Raw genomic sequence first — 18455 nt, forward strand, 5'->3', positions numbered from 1 at the left:
CAACACGCTGCCAGGGAGCCCCGGCTGGCCCCAGGGCTGCTGCGAGCTCCTGCGTGGCTCAGGAACCAGGGGCCCTCGCCTGCCCCAGGGCTCCCTAGCAGTCACCAGGGGCACCAGCTGGTCCCACAGCAGCTCCTATTCATCAGCTGATTCCAAGGCCACAGCCAGTGACATTCTCATGGAAACTCACAAGGGTAGGAGTCAGAGAGCTGGCTACATTTACAGGGAAAGTAGAGGAAAGAAGAAAAGAACAGGGACTATGGATGTTGGCCAAATTACTTAGTAGAAGCAAGGTGATGGTTAAATTTCAAGAGCTTGATAAACCAGTTTTCCAGACGGTCCATTTCGTTGCAAATTTGGGACTTATTTAACCCAGATCAAAATGCTGTATCTCCAGGCAAAATTACACTATACAAATAAAGCTGCATGCCTTTTTTTAGCACTTAAAAAAATTGAATTGCTACTGCAAGAAGAGTATTTCAAAAGCAACTGAAGTATCTGGCAGGCAGACTAAGGCTAATGACATGATTTCAGTACCTGTGAGCACCCAGAGAGGAGCTGCCACAACGGGCACACTTACCAACACCCGCGATGGCCGCGGCCTGGGCTGCAGGCTCCACACCTCCCACCCCGATGGCTCCCTGCCCACCAGCACACCTTCTGGGGCCTCTCGCCATGGAGGGGCTGTGCAGGAGCGGCTGTGAGGCACGGGTGTGCAGGCTCTAAGTCAGGCCAAGCTGCAGGGACAGCTCGTTCTGTCTTGTACCTCGGAAAACTGGCTTTGTCCTTACTTCCTTTCTTAACTTACTTACTTCCTTACTAACTTACTTCCTTTCTTAACTCAATCTCCTCCTTTTTTCCTCCTCCATTTTCTCTTTTCATGCCATCTCTGAGTCCCGTTTTCCCCTATCTGCCCCGTGATTAGACCCTGAACATCCTCACACACTGAACGTAACGCAGGCAGGGCCTCCTGTCTCTCAGGACACAGAAGCTACTCCGTGCTCAACACTAGCCCGTGTATTCCATGCCCAACATGGGGCTCCTGATCCTAACGTCCAAGGGGCTTCTCACAGCACGCCCACCAACAGCTCAGGTGAAAAGTGGCCTCCCGCTGCTTTCACACTGGAATTCCTTTGATTAGCAAAGTTGAACTGTTCAAAACATTTGTTATTTCCTCATTTCCAACATCTGTTTATAGCCTGGGCTAATTAACTCGTGTTTTTCTTATCAAAGCTGTGACAAGCTCAGATGTTTTCTTTGAAGATTATCTCCTGGTCTGTTGTTGCCTTTTACTTTTGTTTAACGATATGGCAGTGTTTTGTTTTCCAATCATTTCTCACAATGATTTCCTTTGGGACTGTTTTAAGCTCAGTGTCTCCTCCACTTGGCATCATAAAATACCTTCATTTTTCTATAGTTTACCTGTTGAAAGAAACTAAAATGATTCCCTTCCCCAGATAACCAGTGCCACTAGTTGAATACTCTTCCCTTCCTCATTTTTTTTTAAAAAAGATTTATTTTATTTATTTGAAAGGCAGAGTTATTGAGAGAGAGAGAGAAAGAGAGGTCTTCCATTCGCTGGTTCAGTCCTCAAATGGGTGCAATGGCCGGAGCTGCGCCGATCCAAAGCCAGGAGCTTCTTCTGGGTCTCCCACATGGGTGCAGCGGCCCAAGGACTTGGGCCATCTTCTACTGCTTTCCCAGGCCACAGCAGAGAGCTGGATCAGAGTGGAGCAGCCGGGACTTGAACTGGCGCCCATATGGGACGCTGGCACTGCAGGCGGCGGCTTTCCCCACTGCACCACTGCACCACAGCACTGGTCCCCCCCATTAATGTCTAATGCCATCCCTCACATATGGCTTTCTATTCCATTTCTGGATTTCTATTTTGCTGACCTGTCCATAAGGTATTGCCAACTAGAGTTCTCTCTTTTTTTTTTTTTTTTTCCAAATTCCTTCAAACAATTTTAACTGACTTTATTTTTCATTCTAGAACCAGGCAATACATTATTCTATAAAAGAGTTCAGTGTTCCTTGTCAAATTATTTCATTTATTTTCACCTGAATATTCTTCCAGGTAAACTTTAAGAAAAGCTTGCCAAAGAGGGGGTACACTGGAATTTTGGTTAATGGGTACATTAATATGTATAGACTTAAATCTGTAACTATTTCAGTAATGATAAATCAGTGACATATTTCTGCATTTATGAAAATGCCTTTCTGTTTCCAACACATACGACCAAGCGCTGGCTGTGAAAGTCTTCAGTCCCAGCCTTCCTCTGTTTTTGTTATATATTTGCTTCTACTTAAAAATTCTTTTTTGAAAGGCGGGAGCTGGGGAGCTTCCTACTGCTTGCTCACTCCCTACATGCCACTGGAGCTGGGAACTCAATCCAGGGCCCAGGGTCGGCACTGGCAGGACGCCGGAGCAAGGAAGCGAACTGAAGCACTCCAGTGTTGCCCGTGGGTGCTCTAACCGGCATGTTAACCACGAGGCAAACACTCACCGGTTACGCGTTACGTATTTATAACACATCTGACTACCATATCTGTTTCAACTACCCTGCTTTTTTCCTTGGGTACACTTACTATTCTTAGGCTGGATCTCTATTTCCTGTTGCCAACAAATATCATTTTCATTCCTCCCATCTCAGTGTTTATCTCTTCTTCCCCTCTCACATTCTCAAGTCAATGACTACTTCACTGTGCGGTTATCTGCAATTCCGTTAGCCCATTTGCGTCTTAAAATAAAGTGGGCGGCATGGCGCTGCAGCGTAGCAGGTAAAGCCATGGCCTGCAGCGCCGGCATCTCACATGGGTTCCCGTTTCAGTCCTGGCTGTTGCACTTCCCACCCAGATCCCTGCTAATGTGCCTGGGAAAGCAGTGGAAGACGGCTCAAGTCCTTGTGCACCCAACTGGGAGGCTTGGATGGAGCTCCTGGCTTCAGCATGGCCCAGCCCTGGCTGTTGCAGCCATTTGGGGAGTGAACTGATGAATAGAAGATCTCTCTGTAATGCCACCCTTCAAATAAGTAAAATCTTTTTTTTTAAAGATTTCTTTTTTAAAAAAGATTTTATTTATTTGAAAGAATGACAGAGAGAAAGAGATCTTCCATCTGCTGATTTACCCCCAACATGGCTGCAACATGCAGGGCTGGACCAGGCTGAAAGCCAGGAGCCAGGAGCTCCATTCTGGTCTCCCATGTGGGTGCAGGGGCCCAAGGACTTGGGCCACCTTCTGCTGCTTTCCCAGAGGCACTGGCAGGGAGGTGGATCAGAAATGGAGCAGCCGGGACTCGAACCAGCACTCCATTCCCACTCATAGGCACGTGAGATGCCAGTGTCGAACGTGGCAGCTTAGCCTGCTGTGCTACAACACCAGCCCTGCACTGTGCCTTGGCACATAATTCTGCCGTTTTGGTTTTGTTATTTTGACAAACTATTTTAATTTCCCCCTTCATCGCAGCCTGGAATCTTCTTAGTTTATCTGTATTAGTTTCTTTCATTTATTCATTCTTTTTTTTTTTTTTAAGATTTCCTTATTTGTTTGAAAGGCAGAGTTATAGAGAGAGGGGGTGAGACTGACAGAGAGACAGAGAGAGAGAGAGAGAGAGAGAGAATATTTTTCATCTGCTGGTTCACTCCCCACTTGGCCACAATAGCTGGACCTAGGCCATTCAGGAGCCAGGAGCTTCTTCCAGGTCTCCCAAGTGGGTGCAGGGGCCAAAGGAGTTGGGCCATCTTCTGCTGCTTTCCCTGGCACACTAGCAGGGAGCTGGATGGGAGTGGAGCAGCTGGGACTGGAACCAGCTCCCATATGGGATGCTGGCGTCGCAGGTTTACCTGCTATGGCACAGAGCCGGCCCCTTGTTTTAATAGGCCAAGTCTTCTTATATCTTTCTGGGGATAGTAGGCTAATACCCCCTGGGATTTTCTTCTGTTTTAAAAATTATTAGAATCAATTTTGAGAGATATTTTTCCCCCTGCATATTCAGGGGAAGCATCTTTTTTTTCCCTGAGCTGAAAAATGTTCACAGGCTCCACATCAGGATTAAGCATTCTGCTCAAGCTCACCCCTGCCTGTGGAGGGAGCTCTCCGAGGCCGGCGCCCGTCCCAGCACAGGACGCCTCGCGTGTTCCCATCTTCCCTCTCCATCTATTTGGGTGAAGGCAAACCAGTCACCTCCAGAGACAGATCCTCGTCTTTAGATCTGAGGGAAATGCAAGATCAAAATCACAGTGGGATACCTCTTCACAGCCACTTGGACAGATGCTAAAAATGATGGACAACAACCAGTGCTGGTTAGAAGAAGGTGGACTGGCAGGGACGTCACCCACTGCTGGTGGGAGGTGAGACTGTGTACCACTTTGGAAAACAGTCTGACAGTTCCTCAAAGTGTTAAACACAGCGTTACCACGTGACCCACAGAAACACAGATGACTTCACAGAACCACTGTTCACTATTCACTAACCCCGGGGTGGATCAGCTGAGCGAATGCATAAAAGAACTGGTCTATCCATAGGGCAGCGCAGTGTCTGGCCATGGAAAGGAATGAGTGCAGACACCCTACAGTGTGTATTACCTTGAAAACATTATGCTAAGTGAAAGAAATCAGTCACAAAAGACCACAGCGTATGATACCATTTATATAAAATGTATAGAATGTGGGGCCAGCACCATGGCACAGCCGGTTAACTCCTTGGCCTGCAGTGCCGGCATTCCACATGGGCGCCGGTTCAAGTCCTGGCTGCTCCCTTTCTGATCTCGCTCTCTGCTACGGCCTGGGAAAGCAGCAGAAGATGGTCCAAGGCCTTGGGCCCCTGCACCCACGTGGGAGACCTGGAAAAAGCTCCTGGCTCCTGACTTTGGATTGGCACAGCTCCAGCCATTGCGGCCAATTGGGGAGTGAACCAGTGGATGAGCCCTCTCTCTCTTTGCCTCTCCTTCTCTCTTTGTGTAACTCTAACTTTTTAATAAATAAATAAATCTTTAAAAAAATAAATAAATGAACAGAACGTGAAAGTCTAGAGATAGGTTAGCAGTGGCTAGACGACTAGTGGTTGAAAGGGGCTGGGAAGTGGGAAAAGCTGCTAATCGGTATGGGCTTGCTTTTTGGGGTGACGAAATGTTCTGGAATTATGGTAGTGGTGATGGTCACACAACCTTATGACGATGCAAAACCCACTAGCTTGCACACTTTGAAAGCGTGAATTTTATGGTATGGGAATTATGCGTCAATAAAAGAAAAGGTTTTGCTAGAGAAAGAAGCAACTTAGAAGTCCTGACGTCTGTTTTTGACTTGCAGTCTTACTTTGGTGTTCACTACTTTGAAGGCATGAACAGTTTGCAGCAGCTAGTGTTGTGCAGCGGGTTAAGCTGGTGCTTGTAATGCCAGCATCCCATCAGCAGTGTTGGTTTGAGTCCTGGCTGCTCCGCTCTGATCCAGCTCCCAGCTAACGGGTCTGTGAAGGCAGTGGAAGATGGCCCAAGTGTTTGCCCTGCAGCCATGTGGGAGTTCCCGGCTGTTGTAGCCATCTGGGGAGTGAACCAGTGGATGAAGACCTCTCTACGTCTCTCCCTCTCTTTCTCTGTCACTCTGCCTTCCAAATGAGTGAATGAATGAATATTTAAAAAACAAAAACACTTTGCATTTTACACGTGCAAGGTTGCATGTATGAGTATATTATCAAAGTGCGTTTTAAATTTTTTTTTTTATTTTAAGAGCAGTCACCTGGCAGCCATCCTGATTAATCCACTTGTGCTGTACTTCATCTCTGGCAGAATCACTGAGGCCAGCGTGGTAAGCAAGAGCAGCAAGGCCGTCTTTCTGCAGCGTGTCGGCCATTGTGTCACATTCCCGTCTGGAGAGGCAGTAAATTATCCCCGAGTCATCTGCCGGAAACCAAAACAGGGTTGAGAAGTGAGGACTTTTCGCACGGTGACAGCACGGCTGGCTGCAGTGTTCTGGAAGGAGAGAAGAGCACACGCAGAACAACTCCAGCAATGAACACACACGCCCGGGAAACAAGACGCGACTCTGAACCCTGTTCCTGTGCACGACTTGTCAGGGGACCTGGGCACATCCGGGGCTGTTTCACGCCGGCTTGAGAACCAGGAAGCTGAGACAGGTGTCTGGTGCCTGGGTTAAGACACTATTTAGGATGCCTGCACCCCACACAGACGGCCTGGGCTCGAGTCCTGGCTCTGATTCTGGCTTCTTGCTAATGCACACGCTGGGAAGCAGAAGTGATGGCTCAGGGACGTGGGTCCCTGCCACCCACATGGGAGACACAGCCGGCACCTCCAGCTCCCAGCTTTAGCTTGGGCTCAGCCCTGCCTGCTGTGAGCACTGGGGAGAACTCTCTCTTTCAAATAAACGTAAATAAATCATTTTTTTTAAGGAGAAGGCAGCTTATTTACCTTTTGCATAATGCACATGGCAATACACATCAAGAGCTTCAGAAATACTGTAGGGGCCAGCACTGAGGTTAAACTACTACCTGACCCTGGCATCCCTTGGAAGCACTGATTCAAGTTCTGGTTGCTCCATTTCCAATGCAGCTCCCTGCTAATGTGTCTGGGAAAGCAGTGGAGGATGGCCCCAAGTATTTGGGCCCCTGCCACTCACATGGGAGACCTGGATGGAATTCCAGGCTCCTGGCTTCAGGCTGGCCCAGCCCTGGCCATTGTGGCCATTTGGGTAGTGAACCAGTAGATGGAAGATCTCTTTTTCTCTCTCTGTCTTTCCCTTTCTCTGTAACTTTGGCTTTTAAATAAATACATAAAAAGAAAGAAAGAGAGGAAGGGAGGGAGGGAAAGAAAGAAAGAAAGGAAGGCCATAGCAGAGAGCTGGATTGGAAGAAGAGCAGCTGGGACTAGAACAGGTGCCCATATAGGATGCCGGCATTGCAGGCGGCGGCTTTATCCAATACACTACGGTGCTGGATCCTTGCTTACAATTTTAAAAATTATAAATATTTTAAAGAACATTAGGATAATAATTTAAAAAGAAAATTGTGCAATAAAATGTACATAACTATTAAACATGTTCTTTTAAGTTTCTAAAAGATAGGGAGGGGCCAGAGTTGTGGCGCAGTGGGCTAAGCTATGCTGTGACACTGGCATCCCATTCTGGAATGCTGGTTCAAGTCCTGGCTGTTCCACTTCCAAACCAGCTTTCTGCTCATGTGCTGGGAAAGCAGTGCAAAATGGCTTAAGTGTCTGGGCACCCACAACCCACATGGGAGAGTTCCAGGCTTCTGGCTTTGGCCTGGCCCAGCCCTGGCTGTTGCAGCTATTTGGGAAGTGAACCATTAGATGCAAAATCTCTTTTTTCTCTTTCTGTCTCCGTCTCTGTCACTCTGCCTTTCAAATAAATAAAACAAACCTTAATAAGCAAATAAATAAAATGAATGAGTGGCAGGAAGATGCTCCAGAAGTAGAGCAAGGGACAGGTCAAAACACTACACACACAGAGTACACAGGTGCAAAGAAAAATGCAGACAAAAATACTGGCGCTAATAAGCCAACGTGGTCACAGGCCTCATTTTGACTGAGGCTTGTCTTTGCTGCTTCTTTTTGTTGTTTTCTAAATTTTCTTTAATGAGCACTTGCTGTTGTGTTGATGCATGTTTGTTTATTTGAGAGACACACAGAGAGGGACAGACAGACTGACAAAGGGCTCCCATTCTACTGCTTCACTCCCCAGACGTCTGGGCCAGGCTGGAGCTGGGAACCAGACTAGCACTCCAGGTCCCCCATGTGAGCGGCTGGAGTCCACCCCAGGCACTCCAGGGTGGTGCGTGGGTGTCCTAACTGGCGTTTCAGGTGCTAGGACAAACGCCTGCCCCTACATAGGTTCTTTTTCAAGTCAGAAAATAAAAGGCATTAAATGAAAAGTCACTTCTCTGTGGTAGAACCAAAGCTGAAGGAGGTAGGCTGGCAGGGAGAGCACCACCTTTCTCTTGGTAGATGACTGTGCTGTTTGTTTACACACACACACACACACACACTAATCCCTAACAAAGGAAACAGAAATGTTTACCAAAAAAGTTCTCCATGGGAAAAGTGGGGCAGGGGCTCCATGGACAACTGCTGTGAATGGTGGAGCAGTTAATCCAGTCCAAGGCAGGCCTGCTTGGGAGCAGGCACGAAAACAAAGAGACTCTGACAGAAGCCAGAGGAAAGACAATGAAACAAGGATTACAGCTGTGTAGGAGGGAGTGCTTAATATATTTTTTGTTAGGGTTTATTGTTACCACACCAAATGAAATTTTGCAATTTCCAGAGTTGAGAGAGTTGGCAATATTCTGCTCTATAAATAGCAAGTTGTGCTATCACATGGGAAGAGAAATGTCTAATACGCAACTTTATATGCCCTAGTGCGGTCCTGAAAAAACATTCATCCATGACTTCCAGACATGACTCACCACACGTCTGTACTCACATGGGTGATGCTTTCGGATCCACTCTAAGCAGTCAAATGCCACCTTTTTAGGCTTTTTTGGTAATACATAGTATTTCAGATTATGTCTGTTGAAGCTCATGCTAAACCTAAAAGAAGACAAACATGATGTTTAGTTATTATGAGAATACACAGCTTTAGCCACTGTTCTGCACTCAATGTGCTCCCTGCCCAGGTCCTCAACCCTAATGGGCCAGTACTAGGAGGCAGGGCCTGTGAGAGGTGATTAGGCCATGGAGGTGGAGTCATGAGTGAGATCAGTGCCCCTCTGAGCACAGATCATGATGCCTCCTATTGCCCCACTCCTGATGCCACCTGTGAGCCAGGAAGTGGGGCTTCTATCACCAGACACCGGATCTGCAGCCACCTTGACCTTGAACTACAGAGCTGTTTGACTCACCAGTCTGTGGTGCTCCTATCACAGCAGCCCAAACCAAGCCAGTCGTCTTCAAGAAGCTAAAGAGTGATTTTTCACATGTAAACCTATGTATTAAGGCATCTTAAGTCGAGCATCGTCACTGGCGGATTATAACACAGACATCGAAACGGAACTTATGCTAAGGGTTAAAGGATGGTGACAAGGAGGGAGTATCTATACGACCAGCTGACAAAAGATTAGGATTGCAGAAGAAAGCATGTAGAAAAGACAAGGTAAGCCAAGAGCTCGGTCTGCAAGCAGCAGAGATTAAGAAGATCACTGGGCGGGCAGCTGTTTGGCACAGCCGCTGAAATGCTGCTTAGGACACTCCCATCCCATACGGGAGTGCTAGGCTGGAGTCCCGTCCACTCTCAATTCCAGCTTCCTGCTACTGCACACCTGAGGAGGCAGCAGGTGATGTCTTAAGTACTTGCGTCCCTGTCACCCACATGGGAGACCCAGACTGAATTCTGGACTCCTGGCTTTGGCCTAGCCCAGCACTTGCTGCTGTGGGCATTTGGGGAGCAAACCAGCAGATAGAAGACCTCTCTATCTCTGCCTTTCGAACAAATAAAATAACAACAAAAATCACAGAGGAAACATTTATCTGAGAGGCAGTGACAGGCAGCAGGGGGGTCTCCAGCAGACCTCGCCCAGAGTCGTTGGTCAGCCTCTGACGACTGTCCGCTTCTGCCACCCCACCCCTCCCCCACCATCTTGCAGCCCCGATTTCCCCATCCTCTTCTCTTCCTTTGCTGACTCCTTGGATGCGAGCCAGCCCCAAACACCTGGCTCTCACAGCACACACATCTCACCCCCGGAATGCCAGCCTTTGCCCTTGGCTCAGGAAGCTTTCCACCAATTCCAGCCTCTCCTGAGACCCCTGGTCTGAGACTAAGGGACGCGCGTGCTGGGCTTGGCAAAGGCCACGGCACTGGGATCCAGGTCCTCCACGGTCCTCACACCCTGCCTTCTCCAACTGTGCTCTCACTTTTCCTCCTCTCTCCAAACATGCGGCTAATTTTACTGAAACAAGAAAGACACGGTGTCCTCTCACTCAAAAACAGATGCTACATCCACGCATCCTGGACTTTACCACTATGCACTGCAATCGCAGGTGTAGTAGTGATGCAGGTAAAACCTCAATCAAAGCACCAGAGGCCCCCAACAGGGCTGCATGACTCACGTGCTTCACTCATTTCCGCCAACAGTAGGAAATAACATCAGGACTCGAGTATCCCGGCCCTCATTAGGATGTTCAGGGGCCTGCGTTGTGGCATAAGGCCTTAAGCTGTTGCCTACAACGCCTGCATCCCATCAGGGCACCGGTTTGAGCCTTGGCTGCTCCACTTCTGATCCAGCTCCTGGCTGGAGACGTGAAGAGGCTCCTGGCTTCGGCTTGGCCCAGCCTCGGCAACTGCAGCCATCGGGGGAGTGCGGTAGAGGATGGAAGATCATGAAGCTGCTTTCATCCCTGGCACTGTCAGAGCGTGGGGCTGAGAGCCTGTGAGGCTGGAGCGATCCTTTTTTTTTTTTTTTTGACAGGCAGAGTGGATAGTGAGAGAGAGAGAGACAGAGAGAAAGGTCTTCCTTTTTGCTGTTGGTTCACCCTCCAATGGCTGCTGCGGCCGGCACATCTTGCTGATCCAAAGCCAGGAGCCAGATGCTTCTCCTGGTCTCCCACGCAGGTGCAGGGGGCAAGCACTTGGGCCATCCTCCACTGCTTTCCCAGGCCATAGCAGAGAGCTGGCCTGGAAGAGGGGTAACCAGGATAGAATCCGGCGCCCCAACCGGGGCTAGAACCCGGTGTGCTGGCGCCACAAGGCGGAGGATTAGCCTGTTAAGCCACAGCGCCAGCCTGGAATGATCCTTTTAAACCATCTCTCAAGATGGCATTTATATGCTGAAACACTAAGAGTTCTAGCGCTGGAAACGGCAGACAATGGAAAACAGACTGGGCCCGAAAGGTGGAAAATAAACGGCTACGGCCATGGGCTGTTTTGATCACTCTCCGGCATCACGGCAGGAAGAGCTGTCTGGGAGTGCGAGCGATGAAGACCACCTCTGGACGTACCGCAGCAGACTTGGGTTCCCGCCCATATCCATATTGGAGTGCTTGGCTTTGAGTCCCAGCTCCACTTCCAATCGCAGCTTCCTGCAGATATGCACCCTGGGAAGCGGTAGGTGACGGTTCCAGGCCAGGGTGTCACTTGTCACCTGTGTGGGAGGCCTGGATTGACCTCCCAGCTCCTGATTTATTCACCTGGTGCAGCCCTGGCTGTTACAGGCATCTATGGCATGAACCAGCAGATGAGAGACCTCCGTCTTGCTACCTTTCAAATAAATATCGAAATATGAAAAGAAAAAGAGTCTGTTCCCATCAGTCGATGAGTGGATAAGTGAAACTGGCCAATTTGACAACAAAGATGACCCCTTGAAGATGTCACGCTCTGTGAAAGGAGGCAGGCACAAAGGGGAAGGGGGGAGAACAAGAATGGCAAACACCATCAGGTCCAGGGTGGCAAACTCACATCCCCTGAAAGTGACGGAGAAAATGGAGTCAACTCACGCTCACCTCCTGTGGCGCTGGGGACAGAGGCAGTTGTCATGGGGATGGACACTAAGGAGTGTATGTAGGGGCCAGCACTGTGGCACAGGTTAATCCTCCGCCTGCAGTGCCGGCATCCCATATGGGCACCGGCTCAAGTCCCAGCTGCTCCTCTTCCAGTCCAGCTCCTCTGCTATGGCCTGGGAAAGCAGTAGAAGATTGCCCAAGCCCAAGAGCCCTTGTACCCACAGGGGAGACCCCGAAGAAGCTCCTGGATTTTGGCTTCAGATCAGCTCAGCTCTGGCTGTTGCAGCCATTTGGGGAGTGAACCAGCAGATAGAGGACCTTTCACTATCTTTCCTTCTCACTGTCTGTAACTGTACCTCTCACACAACTAAATAATTTTTTTTAAAGAAGAGTGTATGTGAATTGGAAAAACAAAGCCAGAGTTTTACATGTGTGTGGTGTGTGTGTGTGTGTGAAACTCTACATCTGGCTGACTGGTCTGGCAACGATGACTGGTTTTGCCAACTAGGTTAGGTGGCAGTCGTTACTCATTATTTGAAAGAGATAATCTGTAGCTACAAAGGTTTTAAAAAATCTCTCGCTGGGAGCTGGGAACTCAACCCAACTCTCCCACATGGGAACTGGGAACTCAACCCAACTCTCCCACATGGGAGCTGGGAACTCAACCCAACTCTCCCACATGGGTGCTGGGAACTCAACCCAACTCTCCCACATGGGAACTGGGAACTCAATCCAACTCTCCCACATGGGAGCTGGGAACTCAATCCAACTCTCCCACGTGGGTGCTGGGAACTCAATTATTTGAGGCATCACTACTTCATCCCTGGAAGCTGGAGTCAGGAGCAGGATTCAGGCACTGAATCTCGACACTCTGATTTGGGGTGTCGAAGCCTGGTGTCTTAACCACTAGGCCAAATGCCTGCCCCCAAAGTTTTGACTAAACTATATTTAAAAAGTACACCATGGGGCTGGTATTGTGGCATCTGAACAGGTTAAGCCGCCACCTGCAATGCTGGCATTCCATATGGGCGCCAGTTCGAATCCTGGCTGCTCCATTTCTAGTACACCTCCCGGGAAAGCAGCAGAAGATGGCCCATGTACTTGAGCCCGTGTACCCACACAGGAGACCTGGCTGAAGGTCCTGGTTTCTGGCTTCGGCTTGGCCCAGCCCTGGCCATTGCGGCCATTTGGGTAATGAACCAGCAGATGGAGGATCTCTTTCTATAACTCTGCCTTTTGAATAAATAAAATAAATCTTTAAAAAAAAGAAATTCTCAAAAATGCACAAAAGTAGACAATATCAAAAGAAATCCTCCAATACCCATCACCAAACCCAAGGCTCTTTAAAAAAAAAAAAAGGAAAGAAAAGCACAAGGGGCCGGTGCTGTGGCTCAATAGGCTAATCCTCCGCCTGCAGCGCTGGCACACCGGGTTCTAGTCCCGGTCGGGGCGCCGGATTCTGTCCCGGTTGCCCCTCTTCCAGGCCAGCTCTCTGCTGTGGCCCAAGAGTGCAGTGGAGGATGGCCCAAGTGCTTGGGCCCTGCATCTGCATGGGAGACCAGGAGGAAGCATCTGGCTCCTGGCTTCGGATCAGCGCGGTGTGCCAGCTGCAGTGGCCATTGGGGGGTGAACCAACGGCAAAAGGAAGACCTTTCTCTCTGTCTCTCTCTCTCACTGTCCACTCTGCCTGTCAAAAAAAAAAAAAAAAAAAAAAACACACACACAAGGCACAATAAAAGCATTTTGTCAAAAACATCTTACCAGGAAAAGTGTATGGAAACAAACATTACTTCAATTTTCCCAACTCTTCCAAATATATGGGATCCAGAGCACAAGGTTCTTGTTGGAGGAGACACAAAAGCACTCAGCAGTCTAGATAAGGCTTGCTGGAGTGCTCTCGGGGTCTTTCCCAGAACAAGCGAAATGAGTACTTTGCCAGTCAGATAATTTTCAGTTCTTTGCTTACCACAAAATTTGGAGAACTTAACTGAGCTGTCAGCTGACAGATCATTAACAATAATTTTTGGTGACAGATGATGATGTAATTTTGTCATATATCTCAGAAGGAATTCAAGTAATTGAGTGTTACTGCTACAATAAAATGCCTTTATGTGAGCAACATGTCTCAGGGCTTACATCTGTGAAAATCAAAAATTTGAACTGACTCGATACATCCAGGGACACGTGAACTAACGGAAAAACACAAAGTCCTAGTTCATTAAGAAACAAACTCTCAATCGGAATTTATGCTTAAAGATTGTTTCTAAAATGTGTTTAAGCTCTTTCCATCAATTACGTGCCACCAAGAGCTGTCACAGAAGAAAATCTTGGTATAAGAGATTAAAAAAATTTACAAACTTTTTTTTTTTTTTTTTTGCAGGTAAAATATGACAGAGTGTGAGCCAGCATCCCATACAGGCGCTGGTCCTGGCTGCTCCACTTCCAATCCAGCTCCCTGTGAGTGACCTGGGAAAGCAGTGGAAGATGGCCCCTGCATCCATGTGGGAGACCCAGAAGAAGCTCCTGGCTCCTGGCTCCAGATCAGCCCAGCTCCAGGCATTGTCTGTAACTCAAATAAATAAATAAACTTTAAAAAAAAAACAAAAAAAAACCAACCGGGCTGGTGCTATGGTGTAGCGGGCTAGGCCTCTGTATGTGGTGACGACATCTCATATGGGCACCAGTTCTAGTTCCAGCTGCTCTACTTCAGATCCAGCTCTCCATTAAGTGCTTGGGCCCCTGCACCCACGTGGGAGATCTGGAAGAAGCTCCTGGCTTCAGATTGGCTCAGCTCTGGCCATTGCGGCCATTTGGGGAGTGAACCAGCAGATGGAAAACATCTCTCTCTCTTTAATTCTTCCTCTCAAGTAAATACATACATACATACATATATATATATATATATATATATTTTTTTTTTTAACAGGCAGAGTTAGACAGTAAGAGATAAAAACAGAGAGAAAGGTCTGCCTCCCATTGGTTCACCCCCCAAATGGCTGCTACGGCTGCCACACTGCGCCAATACGAAGCCAGGAGCCAGGTGTTTCCTCCTGGTTTCCCATGCGGGTGCAGGGCCCAAGCACTTGGGCCATCCTTCACTGCCTTCCCGGACCACAGCAGAGAGCTGGATCGGAAGTGGAGCAGTCGGGACTGGAACTGGCACCCATATGGGATGCCGGCACTTCAGGCGGTGGCTTTACCTGCTATGCTACAGCACTGGCCCCAGTGTCAACATTTTTTAACAGAATTGTAACCTAGCTCTTTAAAATGTATCCAGCAGAATATAAATGTAATCATAATTTTTATACCCATTATCAAGCATTTATGAAACATTAAAGTTTTAGCTCTGACAGATTTTTAAAAAAATGTATTTACTTGGCCGGCGCTGTGGCTCCCGGCTTTGGATCGGCGCAGTCCGGGCTGTTGTGGTCAACTGAGGAGTGAACCAGTGGATGGAAGACCTCTCTCTCTCTCTCTCTCTCTCTCTCTCTCTCTGCCTCTCCTCTCTGTGTAACTCTTTCATATAAATAAATCAATCTTTTTTTTTTTTTTTTTTGACAGGCAGAGTGGATAGTGAGAGAGAGAGACAGAGAAAAAGGTCTTCCTTTTTGCCGTTGGTTCACCCTCCAATGGCCGCCGCAGCTGGCGCGCTGCGGCCAGCGCACCACGCTGATCCGATGGCAGGAGCCAGGTGCTTCTCCTGGTCTCCCATGGGGTGCAGGGCCCAAGCACTTGGGCCATCCTCCACTGCACTCCCTGGCCACAGCAGAGAGCTGGCCTGGAAGAGGGGCAACCGGGACAGAATCCGGTGCCCCGACTGGGACTAGAACCTGGTGTGCCGGCGCCGCAAGGCGGAGGATTAGCCTGTTGAGCCACGGCGCCGGCCATAAATAAATAAATCTTAAAAAAATTTTTGACACTTGCAACAGACCGTACTCTCTTCATTTAAACTCAAGCTGAAAAATTCTATTTGTCAGGTAGAAAATGTCCAAAGGCTACATAGGGCCAAAGAAAGCGTGAAGGCCACTGTCTATCTCCACACATCCCTCAAACATCCCAAACCCCACACCCCAAGTCCAAGCTGCTCTTCCTCCCGCCACAGGTCAGCAGTGCTCGTCACCTGCTGGGACACTGGTACAAACTTCCGCTGCCCCCAGCCTTCTCAGCCAGCTGCTGGGCCCGTTAATTCAACTCTGCTCTGCTGATTCTGTCCTCTCCTTCTCCTACCACCACCCACACCTTCCTGGACACGAGCAGGAGACGAGATGGCCCTCTGGTTCCCTCTCCATCTTCCATTCCATGGCCAGAGCTATCAGTTCAGACCAAAGCCTGCCGAGCAGTCTCTAAACCCAAGCACCAGCATTACGACAGGCCTCTGCTTCCTTTCGCGGGCATCCCTTCTTTGTCTTTCTCCACTTCTCCTGGGGATCATTCACTGTGCCTTCAGCCAGTCCTGTACTTCCATGCCACAGACGCCAGCCCGGAGTCTCATCTTTCCCTGGGCAGCTCCCGTTCACCCACACGTCACACGGCTAAAACTCAAAAGGCAGCTGCAAGCAGTGCGGACAAGGAAGTGGGGTGACTGCAAGCCTCCAGTGCTGGGGAGCCAGGCTGGCATTCTTCAGGTGGATCAGTTACCACACACGGGCTCAGCGAAGGAAGCCAGCAGAAAGGGCCTCGTCCTGGATGACTCCACTCCCACGACATGTTCGGAACAGGCAACAATGAGTGCGGACAGAAAGCAGAGGAACGGGCTGCTGGGGGCCGGGGGCCCACAGAAAGCAGCCATTGATTGCTAATTGGTAGGGAGTCTCTCTGAAGAGAGACAAAAATGTTCTAAAAATTACACAGTGTGGATGGTTGAACAACCTAAGAACAAAAGGGGAAAAAAAAAAAAAAAACCAAACCCACAACTCCAGAGAATTGTATACTGTAACTCGATGAATATAAATTGTTGAGGGCCTTTGGGGAGTAAACCATTGGATGGAAGAACTCTAGCTTTGTATTGCTCTGCCTTTCAAGTAGATAAAAATAAACATTTTTTGTTTAAAGGGTTTTAAAAGCAGATTGCTGGTGTTGAAGTGCTCACTCCATCGCCCGCCAGGTGCAGGGCTCTATGTGAGGGATTTCATCTCCTTGTTTCTGTCTCCTCGCCCACAGAATGTAGCCGTCTCAGAAGACTTCCGACAAGCGGGTTCACACACACAACATCCAGCACAGCACGCAGCTGTCACGCAGTGGACCTGCACGTATGAGCTGTGAGGTGTCACTGTTCTGTCAGTCAGCTTTCTACGGCCACCACTGGTCTCTCCCCGGCTCATATTTGAAGGTCCTTAGGAAATGGGACCAAGCCTTGCTCTATTATCCATTCTTGCATTTCCCAAAGAGGAAGAACATCGTCACAGACTGGCAGCAAGACAGGAACACGGGCCACGGCAGCAACCCTGGGAATATCTGACGTCACCGAGGTCATGACCCAGCAGCACTAGGCAAATCTGATACAAACAAGGGCTCTTCTGACATGAGAGAAGATGGGGAAATACCGCAGCAGACAGCATTCCTCAAGATCTGCTTCCACCAAGGGATCTACCCCGCCCTCCGCCCAGTGTGGAGAAGGATCACGTACAGCATGCAGTCAACAGCCTTGCCCAAATGTGAACGTGGTACCCACACTTGCCAAAATGCCTCCGTATATTTCACTTATTAATTCTTACTGAGTGCCAGTCACAAAAAAGACACCACATGTTAGAGTCTGAAAATGTACAATTTTCTTTCCTAGGCAGACTTCCTCTCCACAGGACTAGAAGAGGTTCAGGTTATCAGTCTCCACATAGCCATGTGCAGCGTTCACACCAACATAAATCACAAAACCTGCATTTACGAAAATTTACTCAAAAGGTGAAAGGAATTCATGTCATTTCTTTTTCTTTTCTTTTTTTTAAAGATTGATTTTATTTATTTGAAAGTCAGAGTTACAGAGAGAGCTTCTTCCGGGTTTCCACACAGGTGCAGAAACCCAAGGATTTGGGCCATATTCCAGTGCTTTCCCAGGCCATAAGCAGAGAGCTGGATTGGAAGTGGAACAGCCGGGACTCGAACTGGTGCCCTTATGGAATGCTGGCACTTCACCTGCTAGACCACAGCACCGACCCCTGTCATTTCTTTTAACCACGGGCATCTGTCAAGTAGTATAATAGATCTAAAAACACATTAGATTGCATTTGGCATAAGCCAATGGGAAAAGCTAAAAAATTATCCATTAGAAAAAAAAAAATTCCTAGACCAAGGTGGTACTTGTAGAAGCAAATTCTTAGCACACAGTTTATTTATTAGAACCTAAATCATAATATGACATCTTAAATTCAGCATTACAGGGGTTGGTATGGCATGGGAATTAATCCTCTGCTTGCTGTACTGGTGTCCCATACGAGTGCCAACCCAAGTTCCAGCTGCTCCATTTTCAATCCAGCTCCCTGCTAAGGCGCTTGGGAAGCAGTAGATGATCAAGTACTTGGGCCCCTGCCAGCCACGAGGGAGACCTGGATGGAGTCCCAGGGTCCGGTTTCAGCCTGGCCCAGCCCTCACCTTTGCAGTCATTTAGCGATCTCTCCCTCTCCCTCCCTTTCTCTTTGTAACTCTGCCTTTCAAATAAATAAACTTAAAAACAAGACACTTCAAATATAGCATTACAGTACATACCAATAATTGAAGCAAAAATATCTTCTCCCAAAAATTCATGTAAACACTTCTCTCCAAGTGAGATTAAATTAAAATATCCCATTTCCAAATTCTTGCACTCAAGTATGATCATCAGTAAGATAGGAAAGTGCTATTAGCAATAAAATATTTTAGGCTGGAACCAAACATCTTAAAGGCTGGCAGACACCCAGAGCGCTTGGACTCCCTGGTTGAGATCAGATAACTGAGAGGCCACCAGTTCACTCTGCCAAGGCAGCCACGGCCACCCTAATCTAGTGGCCCTACATTCCCTCCACA

The 18455-nt window shown here is 48.4% G+C and overlaps 1 protein-coding gene across 4 annotated transcripts in view; it reads right to left on the reverse strand.

The window, feature by feature from the left end:
• The window catches only part of BLM (BLM RecQ like helicase), a 102012-nt gene that overhangs the window by 22271 nt on the left and 61286 nt on the right, over positions 1-18455 (reverse strand). For all 4 annotated transcript variants that reach the window (XM_062206282.1, XM_062206284.1, XM_062206281.1 and 1 more), the window contains exons 14-15: positions 8449-8555; positions 5734-5894 (exon numbers count right to left, since the gene is read on the reverse strand). In XM_062206282.1, coding sequence (XP_062062266.1) covers positions 5734-5894; positions 8449-8555 — 268 coding nt within the window. The remainder of the gene's footprint in view (positions 1-5733; positions 5895-8448; positions 8556-18455) is intronic.

Source organism: Lepus europaeus, chromosome 11 (assembly GCF_033115175.1).
Source record: "Lepus europaeus isolate LE1 chromosome 11, mLepTim1.pri, whole genome shotgun sequence".
NCBI classification, from domain to species: Eukaryota; Metazoa; Chordata; class Mammalia; order Lagomorpha; family Leporidae; genus Lepus; species Lepus europaeus.